We start from the raw sequence: 11962 nt of genomic DNA on the forward strand, positions 1-11962 counted from the left end.
AGAGGACCAGAGGAAAAGAGAGAGAGAGAGAGAGAGGACCAGAGGAAAAGAGAGAGAGAGAGAGAGGACCAGAGGAAAAGAGAGAGAGAGAGAGAGCGAGAGAGAGAGTGAGAGGACCAGAGGAAAAGAGAGAGAGAGAGCGAGAGAGAGAGAGAGGACCAGAAGAAGAAAGCGAGAGGACCAGAAGAGAAAGAGAGAGAGAGAGAGGACCAAAGGAAGAGAGAGAGAGAGAGGACCAAAGGAAGAGAGAGAGAGAGAGGACCAGAAGAAGAAAGCGAGAGGACCAGAGGAAAAGGTGTCAGTAGTATGAGTCACTATTTCACATTCAGTTATCATCCAGCTATATAGACACACAGGGAGGTTGTACCCTCCTCTGTCCGTCCACAGGGAGGTTGTACCTACCTCTGTCCGTCCACAGGGAGGTTGTACCTACCTCTGTCCGTCCACTGTACACAGGGAGGTTGTACCCACCTCTGTCCGTCCACAGGGAGGTTGTACCCACCTCTGTCCGTCCACAGGGAGGTTGTACCTACCTCTGTCCGTCCACTGTACACAGGGAGGTTGTACCCACCTCTGTCCGTCCACAGGGAGGTTGTACCCACCTCTGTCCGTCCACAGGGAGGTTGTACCTACCTCTGTCCGTCCACTGTACACAGGGAGGTTGTACCCACCTCTGTCCGTCCACAGGGAGGTTGTACCCACCTCTGTCCGTCCACAGGGAGGTTGTACCTTCCTCTGTCCGTCCACAGGGAGGTTGTACCCACCTCTGTCCGTCCACAGGGAGGTTGTACCCACCTCTGTCCGTCCACAGGGAGGTTGTACCCACCTCTGTCCGTCCACAGGGAGGTTGTACCTTCCTCTGTCCGTCCACAGGGAGGTTGTACCCACCTCTGTCCGTCCACAGGGAGGTTGTACCCACCTCTGTCCGTCCACAGGGAGGTTGTACCCACCTCTGTCCGTCCACAGGGAGGTTGTACCCACCTCTGTCCGTCCACAGGGAGGTTGTACCCACCTCTGTCCGTCCACAGGGAGGTTGTACCCACCTCTGTCCGTCCACAGGGAGGTTGTACCCACCTCTGTCCGTCCACAGGGAGGTTGTACCCACCTCTGTCCGTCCACAGGGAGGTTGTACCCACCTCTGTCCGTCCACAGGGAGGTTGTACCCACCTCTGTCCGTCCACAGGGAGGTTGTACCCACCTCTGTCCGTCCACAGGGAGGTTGTACCCACCTCTGTCCGTCCACAGGGAGGTTGTACCTACCTCTGTCCGTCCACAGGGAGGTTGTACCTACCTCTGTCCGTCCACAGGGAGGTTGTACCTACCTCTGTCCGTCCACTGTACACAGGGACACCCCCCAGAGATCAGGACTGAACTTGGCCAGGTGAGGAATGTAGACTGCTACCTGGAACCAGGAAGTACAGACATCAGAACTACCAGAACCATATCACATGTAGATAATATTCCACACTTCAAATGTTTTATTTGAGTACATGCCATAGAACAACAGACACACGTTGACGGAAAGCATATCAGAGAAAAAGAAAGTAAGAGGACAGACGCCAAAAAAGAGAGATAGTGAGCGACAGATGGAGAAGAGTGACATATGAAAGGTGGAAACAAATGTACTTACATGTCCGTTGTGGTTTTTCTGAACGGTGTTGTAGATTTGATCTATTTTTGAAACAAAGGAATCAAACTCCGGGATGATGAACTTCTTTCTGAAGGCCTGGATCAGAAGCACTATGCTCCCACCTACACACCTGAGGGTTGGTACAACAAACAACACAGTATTAGATCATGAATACAGAAACCCTGTCATTGAACAAGTTCTGGAGCATTCTATAAATTCTAGAAATCTAGTTCTGTGAATGAGCTTTGAACTTTTCCCAGAAGTTTGCTTTGAAGTGGTGACACTGACACTGCTTGTGACTGTAATATGACCTCTGACCTTTTTCTCTGTTGTTTGCCGGCTAGACTTGGTGCTGATAAGTGGTTTGAATTGTTGTGGAAAATAGGGTTCAGCGGAGCTATGTGAGAATGTAAACTCCATTCTCTGTGACACACATGGCTAATGATACTCCTTATGTATCCTATTAACAGCCTGACACATTTTTTAAAATGTTTTACTGTCACATACATCGGATAGATGCAGTGAAATGTGTTGTTTTACAGGGTCAGCCTGCGCCCTAAGAGCAAATAAGGGTTAAGTGCTTTGCTCATGGGCACATTGACAGATTGTCAGCTCGGGTATTCAAACCAGCAATCTTTTGGTTTCTAGACCAACGCTCTAACTGCTAGGCTACCTGCCGCCCGATGCACTCTATATTATTTCCTACCCCAACCTATGTCGCACTTGAAAACAAACACATATGATAAGCCTATAACTTTGTTTAACCTCCATTTACAGTGGCAAGAAAAAGTATGTGAACCTTTTGGAATTACCTGGATTTCTGCATAAATTGGTCATAAAATTTGATCTGATCTTCATCTAAGTCACAACAATAGACAAATACAGTCTGCTTAAACAAATAACACACAGAAATGATATGTTTTTCATGTCTTTATTGAACACACCGCGTGAACATTCACAGTGCAGGGTGGAAAAAGTATGTGAACCCTTGGATTTAATAACTGGTTGACCCTCCTTTGGCAGCAATAACCTCAACCAAACGTTTACTGTAGTAGCGGATCAGACCTGTACAACGGTCAGGAGGAATTTTAGACCATTCCTCTTTACAAAACTGTTTCAGTTCAGCAATATTCTTGGGATGTCTGGTGTGAACCGCTCTCGAGGTCATGCAGAATCTCAATCGGGTTGAGGTCAGGACTCTGACTGGGCCACTCCAGAAGGTGTATTTTCTTCTGTTGAAGCCATTTTGTTGTTGATTTACTTCTGTGTTTTGGGTCGTTGTCCTGTTGCGTCACCCAACTTCTGTTGAGCTTCATTTGGCGGACAGATAGCCTTACATTCTCCTGCAAAATGTCTTGATAAACTTGGGAATTCATTTTTCTGTCAATGATAGCAAGCTGTTCTGGCCCTGAGGCAGCAAAGCAGCCCCAAAACATGATGCTCCCTCCACCATACTTTACAGTTGGGATGAGGTTTTGATGTTGGTGTGCTGTGCCTTTTTTTCTCCACACAAAGTGTTGTATGTTCCTTCCAAACAACTCAACTTTAGTTTAATCTGTCCACAGAATATTTTGCCAGGAGCGCTATGGTAGGGACAGCAGTGGCTTCTTCCGTGGTGTCCTCCCATGAACACCATTCTTGTTTTACATATCGTAGACTCGTCAACAGAGATGTTAGCATGTTCCAGATATTTCTGTAAGTCTTTAGCTGACACGCTAGGATTCTTCTTAACCTCATTTAACTTTCTGCACTGTGCTCTTGCAGCCATCTTTGCAGGACGGCCACTCCTAGGGAGAGTAGCAACAGTGCTGAACTTTCTCCAATTATAGACAATTTGTCTTACCGTGGACAGATGAACATCAAGGCTTTTAGAGATACTTTTGTAACCCTTTCCAGCTTTATGCAAGTCAACAATTCTTAATCTTAGGTCTTCTGAGATCTATTTTGTTCGAGGCATGGTTCACATCAGGCAATGCTTCTTGTGAATAGCAAACTCAAATTTTGTGAGTGTTTTTTATAGGGCAGGGCAGCTCGAACCAACATCTCCAATCTCGTCTCATTGATTGGACTCCAGGTTAGTTGACTCCTGACTCCAATTGGCTAATGACTTCTCCAAAAGCTTAGGGGTTAACATACTTTTTCCAACCTACACTGTGAATGTTTAAATTCTGTATTCAATATGGACAAGAAAAATACAATAATTTGTGTGTTATTATTTAAGCACACGGTTTATGTCTATTGTTGCGACTTAGATGAAGATCAGAAATCCAGGTAATTCCAAAGGGTTCACATACTTTTTCTTGCCACTGTATGTGTACACTCTTAGAAAAAAGGTGCTATCTAGAACTAAAAAGGGTTATTTGGTTGTCCCCATAGCAGAACCCTTTGAAGAACCCTTTTTGGTTCTAGGTAAAACCCTTTTGAGTTCTATGTATAACCCTTTCCACTGAGGGTTCTACCTGGAACCGAAAAGGGTTCTACCGAGAACCAAAAAGGGTTCTACCGAGAACCAAAAAGTTTTCTCCTATGGGGACAGACAAAGAACCTTTTTGGAACCCTTTTTTCTAAGAGTGTCGACTACCGTGCAGATATAAGGAACACTGGTTTTCCCCACTAGATCAAGATGCCTGGACTGTCAAAGTCCACTTTAGATGTCAATCATTCACTCTTTAACTGGATTGTAATGAAAGGACATGCATAGCCATAGCTGACACACAAAGCTGTAACAGGTCAACTGATTAAGGGTTACATTTAATTCCAATCAAAATGTACTTTGTGTGTGTGTGTGTGTGTGTGTGTGTGTGTGTGTGTGTGTGTGTGGCCCCAAGGACCAAGACAGCTGGCACCTATAAATCTGAGTCGTACTTTTTCTCTTTAGCCCACACAAGACTACCCGTATCCACCCTCAGCCCACTGTCCCTCAGCCCACTGCCCCTCAGCCCACTGTCCCTCAGCCCTCAGTGGACTGAGAGCACATATACTGTTGCCTCTAGCTAACTCTTAAAATGACTTGAAGAGTAAATGCCAGAGAGAGGAGCCATGTGTGTTTGAGTGAATGAGTGAATGAGTGAGTGAGTGAGTGAGTGAGTGAGTGAGTGAGTGAGTGAGTGAGTGAGTGAGTGAGTGAGAAAGAGATTGTTGTGAGGTCTGGAGTCCGCTCACCAACCAAGAAATCACAAAATGGGAAAACACCAAATTGAGACTCTGAATGCAGAATTCTGCAAAAATATCCTCAGTGTACAACGTAAAACACCAAATAATGCATACGAAGAGCCGTTAAATTCTACAACCACCTAAAAGGAAGCGATTTGCAAACCTTCCATAACAAAGCCATCACCTACAGAGAGATGAACCTAGAGAAGAGTCCCCTAAGCAAGCTGGTCCTGGGGCTCTGTTCACAAACACAAACACACACTACCAAGCCCCTGGACAGCAACACAATTCGACCCAATCAAATTATGAGAAAACATAAGGAAAGCTTTGACTATGTACAGACTCAGTGAGCACAGCCTTGCTATTGAGAAAGGACGATAAATGCAGTCCTGGCTCTCAAGAGAAGACAGACTATTTGCACACTGCCCACAAAATGAGGTGGAAACTGAGCTGCACTTCCTAACCTTCTGCCAAATGTATGACCATATTAGAGACACATATTTCCCTCAGATTACACAGACCCACAAAGAATTTGAAAACAAACCCAATTTTGATAAACTCCCATATCTACTGGGTGAAATACCAGTGTGCCATCACAGCAGCAAGATTTGTGACCTGTTTCCACAAGAAAAGGGCAACCAGTGAAGAACAAACACCATTGTAAATACAACCCATATTTATGTTTATTTATTTTCCCTTTTGTACATCATTACAACACTGTATATATACATAATATGACATTTGAAATGTCTTTATTCTTTTGGAACTTCTGTGATGTTTACTGTTAATTTTTATTTAACTTTTGTTTATTGTTTATTTAACTTCTGTATATTATCTACTTCACTTGCTTTGGCAACGTTAACATCATGCCAATAAAGCCCTTAATTCAATTTAGAGTGAGTGAGTGAGTGAGTGAGTGAGTGAGTGAGTGAGTGAGTGAGTGAGTGAGAGAGAGAGAGAGAGAGAGAGAGAGAGAGAGAGAGAGAGAGAGAATAGAGTAAGCCTACAACAAACTCTGGGTTAATAATGTGGAATGCTGAAGGGGTCAGGGTATTAATAGACTCACTCTAACATGGCACCTGGCAGTAAGAGGAGATGGAAATGTGATGACTGTGTGTGACAGAGGCAAAGAGGGCTAGAAAGGTGGAGAGGGTAGAGAGGTGGAGAGGGGTAGAGGTGGAGAGGGGTAGAGAGGGGTAGAGAGAGGTGGAGAGGGGTAGAGAGGTGGAGAGGGGTAGAGAGGTAGAGGTGGAGAGGGGTAGAGGTGGAGAGAGGTAGAGAGGTGGAGAGAGGTGGAGAGAGGTAGAGAGGGGTAGAGAGGTGGAGAGAGGTAGAGAGGTGGAGAGAGGTAGAGGTGGAGAGGGGTAGAGAGGGGTAGAGAGGTGGAGAGGGGTAGAGAGGGGTAGAGAGGTGGAGAGAGGTAGAGAGGGGTAGAGAGGTGGAGAGAGGTAGAGAGGTGGAGAGAGGTAGAGGTGGAGAGGGGTAGAGAGGGGTAGAGAGGTGGAGAGGGGTAGAGAGGGGTAGAGAGGTGGAGAGAGGTAGAGAGGGGTACAGAGAGGTGGAGAGAGGTAGAGGGGGGCGAGAGGGGCGGACAGGGGTAGAGAAAGCTATAGAGGGGTAGAAGGGGATGGAGAGAGGTAGAAGGGGTAGAGAGGTAGAGGGGTAGAGAGGTAGAGGGGTAGAGAGAGGTAGAGATGGCTCTAGAAGCAGGTCCCAAATCCCCCCACCCCCCACCCTTGGACCTACCCTTGGACCTACCCTTGGACCTACCCTTGGACCTACCCTTGGACCTACCCTTGGTTTATGCAGACCAGCTGTAAGCAATATGGTGGAAGCTCCAACAATGCACTGCTTGTACCTATCCAGACCCTTCAGATCTGCAAACATCGAGGGGTTAAGGACAAGGGGGGGGGGGGGGTTATGGAGAAATTTGGGAACGTCTAAATCCAACAAGGAGACAAGCTAGGCGACTCACTTGTGGAAGAGTTCCCGGTCCATCATGACGTCATGAAAGGATTCCGATACGGAGCGTTGCAGCTTGTCCATACAGTCCTTCAGTCGCGGGTCGGACACATTAAGACCAGTCCTCTTGAGGGCCTGATCAAATCAAACTTTATTTAAAGTGCATATAAAGTCACAAGACATGTTAAAATAAAAACAATACAATGAAGTGGTTCAAATAAACAAAAGGCGATAAAATAATTTATTCATCTAACAACACAAAGGTTTGGTTGGGGAGAAAGGAATGATGTTATCAGCGAAACCATACTGCAGTTTTATTTACAGTGTACTGTAAATCATTCTGCCTCGTCATGTCGAGTCCACGTCTCACAAAGTTATTAATACTGTTATGCGAAGAACTTGGATGTGAACAAAATGTATATGAACTAACTTTAACTCATCTTGAGGCCCACTGACATACACGAATCTTGTTGCAAGTTGAGTAACTGATACCCTTTTTTGTCCAAGCTGGACTGAAGCTGGTTTGGGTACGCTTTCAGTCACTTGTTGCAAGTGTTTTGATTGAAACAGTGCAGTAGTGCTGGTGCAATATAAAACACAGATCAATTCAGAGCTTTAACTATCATTGACATCTTCTACAATTGATTCTTTCATTTAACAAGTTCGTTTTTAGAGGGATAATTTCATTACATGTTGAAATACAAAAAACCCCATGTTATTGTTGCATGATGACACAAACTCATCTAGTCTGTCTAGTCTCTGCAGGGTAACTTTACAACCTAATCTAGTCTCTCTAGTCTCTGCAGGGTAATCTTTACAACCTAATCTAGTCTCTGCAGGGTCATCTTTACAACCCAATCCAGTCTGTCTAGTCTATGCAGGGTAATCTTTACAACCCAATCCAGTCTGTCTAGTCTATGCAGGGTAATCTTTACAACCTAATCCAGTCTGTCTAGTCTCTGCAGGGTAATCTTTACAACCTAATCCAGTCTGTCTAGTCTCTGCAGGGTAATCTTCACAAACCAATCCAGTCTGTCTAGTCTCTGCAAGGTAATCTTCACAAACCAATCCAGTCTGTCTAGTCTCTGCAAGGTAATCTTCACAAACTAATCTAGTCTGTCTAGTCTCTGCAGGGTAATCTTCACAAACTAATCTAGTCTGTCTAGTCTCTGCAAGGTAATCTTCACAAACCAATCCAGTCTGTCTAGTCTCTGCAAGGTAATCTTCACAAACCAATCCAGTCTGTCTAGTCTCTGCAAGGTAATCTTCACAAACTAATCTAGTCTGTCTAGTCTCTGCAGGGTAATCTTTACAACCTATTTCTAGTCTCTCTGGTCTCTGCAGGGTAATCTTTACAACCTAATCTAGACTGTCTAGTCTCTGCAGGGTAATCTTTAGACTGAAATGTTGTGATCTTCACCATACACATTCCTTCCTTCATCAGGCTTGGAGGCATGGACACTATTTCATTCAAATAACATAATGAAATGGCCATGTTCCATGATACACCTTATTGTTTCAAGAGTCGATTCACTCAATTGTTGTTATTTATTGATTTAACCTATATGGATATATCTATAACCTACTATAGGGACTACAGTACATTGGCCTGTGTTGACACCTATATTGGGAAAGTATGCTATGCAGAATATTATTTTTCTCCTGATAGTTGCACTGTCTGTGTCAAACACTGCAATTCAATTTGCAATGAACACCATGTCAGCTTGCACAAGAGATGTACTCGATGTACGCCTCACTTGTTGCACGTCTTCCCTTGTTCATAATTACCATATTCCTCATAATTACCCTACCTCCTCATAATTACCATATTCCTCATAATTACCATATTCCTCATAATTACCCTACCTCCTCATAATTACCTGACTTCCTCTCTAGCTCATTACTATATTCCTCCTAATTACCCTACTTCCTCCCTTCCTCCTAATTACCCTACTTCCTCCCATTTACCCTACTTCCTCCCATTTACCCTACTTCCTCCCATTTACCCTACTTCCTCCCATTTACCCATTTACCCTACTTCCTCCCATTTACCCTACTTCCTCCATTCCTCATAATGACCCTACTTCCTCTCTAGCACATAATTACCCTACTTCCTCAAAGTAAAGAAAGTTGGTATTGCCACAGTGGCAGTTTGATGGCCCCAAGTCTCCAATAACCCTTGCACTCAGCATACCTGGAGTAAGTATAGCTCAAATGGTGGAAAGACGAAGTTTGAGTGAGAGCAGAATTACATTAAGTCTCATAGATCATCTCGTGACAGATTTTGTATCTTTATTTGCAAATAAATGTCTGTTCTTCAGTGTGTGTGTGTGTGTGTGTGTGTGTGTGTGTGTGTGTGTGTGTGTGTGTGTGTGTGAGGGAGGGAGAGCAAGACAGAGGGAGCGAGAGAGCAAGAATGTGCTTTTGTGTTTGTGGCTGTATGTCTACATGGAGAGAGAGTTTGTTGTCAAAGAGGGTTGTGTGACAGAGTAACCTATTTAATTTACAACATACTCTTCTTTCCTGTATAGGTTTACTGATGTGTGTACTTACTCACAGAGATAAAGTGTGAGACGGGGACTTGTTTCTGACCCTCTGTGATGGTGTAGAAGAGCATATCTTCTACCTCTGAGAAGAGACCCTTCCCACTGCTCCTACATATACACACAGTGAAGAGGGAAATCGTCAGCTTTAAACAACACAGACATACACAACTTAATTGGCTATTTATATAGAGTAATGGATGATTGAGGAGAATGGAGACAAGCATTGCTTTGGATATACAATAACATATGTGATTCACGCACGCACACAGTAAATTAATATCTGCCAATCAATTTATAACACAAATGAACTGTCTGAACTGGACCAATAAAAACACTCACAGTTTGGAAAGCACGTGGTCCATGTCTGAGGTTGTGGTGCTGCGGTGCTGATCTGTTGAGCTTGTGTTGAAATATTGTGCCGGTTGAATTTTAACATTACGACGACAACACGGTAATAAACCGTTATAACAAACCTTTTTGAAAACTATTTTAGTCGTGTCTTTCAAGGTTTCAACAGCTGCTGCGTTGGTCACCCGTAATATTTTCAAACAGTGCATGGTTAATACTAACTTTACAAAAATAAAAGCATTCAAGGAAAATAACTGCCTTCGGGATACCTTTTCGTTATTTCCGTTACTTTCTCCACTATTTACCCTTAGTCTGATAGTATTTCCGTTACTTTCGCCACTATTTTACCCTCAGTTTTGGTTAACCGACTCGTTTTCACGTTGGAAACTTGTCATGAGAGCACAAGCAGAAAACCCCGCCGATGACGTCGCAGTGTATATATAGCCAGGTCATTATCAACATGACGTTACAATACCGGTGCAGAGCTGCGTTCAACTTGGCTGCTGGGGAGCAAGGAAACCCCCCAGCTGCGCTAAAACCATTGACAACTACAGTGCCCTTTTCAAAGGATTGTTAAATAAATGTTTATAACTATTTGGGTTTTAATAATATCACCTTGAAGAGCATAGTCAGAACTACATATTTCCGATTATTATTCCACATTTAGCTCTATCATCTGAGTTATACAGCAAATAACTGCATGGTTTTCATGATCCGTAAACTTCAACTTTTCCATTTGGCATGTAACGCTAAGCAAACAATATGTGTAATTCATCTCCCTTCATCGGATATTAGGCTTTCAGAAAGAGTAGTCCTCTTCCTGCTGAAGTTGTCAGTCGGACTACTGTCATCACCACTACAGTATATGGAAAGCAAATCAAACAATATCTGGATATAGCCATCTAGTTTATACCCTGAAAGTTAACTAGCCATATTGACGGGATCTGTTATTAGCTAGCTAACTAGCTAACTAAATTAGACGCGGTCCATCAGTCAATGTAGCCTATCATGTATGTCTGCAGCAATTCTTAAATGCTACTAAAATCAGTGTTGAAAAGGGTGAAATGTTAGGTGACTTCGCCAGGCAGGTTGATTGTATAATCAGTACATTAGGTCGACTTGTCACTGTTTAGTCGACTAGTTTCTACCGCTAGCTAGCAAACACATTATCAGCTAACTGTAACATCGGCAAATGCTGATCATGTAACTGATAAAGAGCTAAATGTGTTATTTGTTTTGCATGGAATACTCAAGACATGTGTAGTTCTGACTACGCTCTTAATAAAGAGGTGATATTACTACAAAACAAATAGTTAACATGCATTTAACAATCCCTTGAAAGCGGCACGCAGTTGCCATTGGTTTTAGTGGAGCAGCGAGTCCCTTTTCCCCCCAGCAGGCAAATCCAACGCTCTGCACCTGTTCACCAAACCGCGTTGCAGACACAAATGTACGCTGGTTATGTGCTGTTTGTTATTTTTGAACGATTCCTTTAACTGAATCGAGAGTCATGAATCATTTCTTTCCGAGTCGTTCGTTGGACCTGCTGACCGCAGTGACTACAGCAGGATTATAATACACTCTCTGGCTCATGGCTCCTGACTTGCTCCGGACCAACAACTGTACAATAGATCAAGTTCCACTGCAGACAGCAATAATATCATAGAGAAGACAAATACATGTTTACAACTGGTAATTGATCGCATGGTACAATAATAAATTATGGACACAGCTTTGTAGAACCAAAAACATATCGTCTCTGCATTCTTTTGACATTACTGAGTCAAATGAACGAAATGAGTCAGTCAGAAGATTCGTTCTTTTTACTGAACGAGTCGAAAAGATCTGAGTTATTAAAAAACTTCCCATTACTAATTTACACGTACATGTTATTCACTCATTTCATCCAAACTGCTCGCAAGACGGACAATACGTCGTCCGTATTGACAGCCGCTAAAGTATCACTGAGGAAGAGAGAGGCCCCACTCAGCGGAAAATATGTCCTTCTCCGGCAGGTGGCGGTTTCCCGTCGTTTCGCCCACTAAGCGAGGACTTTTTCTATGGAGGTCAATGAGTGTCGAATTTGGTCATTCAAAAAAACATATTTGGTACTTGAGGTATATTTAAGCCAATATCAAATCAAATGTATTTCTAAAGCCCTTCTTACATCAGCTGATATCTCAAAGTGCTGTACAGAAACCCAGACTAAAACCCCAAACAGCAAGCAATTCAGATGTAGAAGCACGGTGGCTAGGAAAAACTCCCTAGAAAGGCCAAAACCTAGGAAGAAACCTAGAGAGGAACCAGGCTATGAGGGGTGGCC

The 11962-nt window shown here is 43.7% G+C and overlaps 1 protein-coding gene across 4 annotated transcripts in view; it reads right to left on the minus strand.

Annotated features, from left to right (window-relative positions):
• LOC115150053 (glutaminase liver isoform, mitochondrial) overlaps positions 1 to 10170 on the minus strand; it is a 29211-nt gene extending 19041 nt beyond the window's left edge. The window contains exons 1-5 of one of the 4 annotated variants that reach the window (XR_003867041.1): positions 9631 to 10170; positions 9303 to 9399; positions 6759 to 6880; positions 1631 to 1760; positions 1323 to 1402 (exon numbers count right to left, since the gene is read on the minus strand). Coding sequence is in view for 2 of the 4 variants with exons in the window: in XM_029692948.1 (XP_029548808.1) it covers positions 1323 to 1402; positions 1631 to 1760; positions 6759 to 6880; positions 9303 to 9399; positions 9631 to 9848 (647 nt within the window). In the remaining 2 variants the exon portion in view is untranslated. Of the gene's footprint in view, positions 1 to 433; positions 454 to 1322; positions 1403 to 1630; positions 1761 to 6758; positions 6881 to 9298; positions 9400 to 9630 lie in introns of those variants that run through there. The other 3 variants (XM_029692948.1, XM_029692949.1, XM_029692950.1) reach the window with 3 other exon arrangements.
• Between the last annotated feature and the right edge of the window lie 1792 nt (positions 10171 to 11962).

This window comes from Salmo trutta, chromosome 16, assembly GCF_901001165.1.
Source record: "Salmo trutta chromosome 16, fSalTru1.1, whole genome shotgun sequence".
Classification (NCBI taxonomy): Eukaryota; Metazoa; Chordata; class Actinopteri; order Salmoniformes; family Salmonidae; genus Salmo; species Salmo trutta.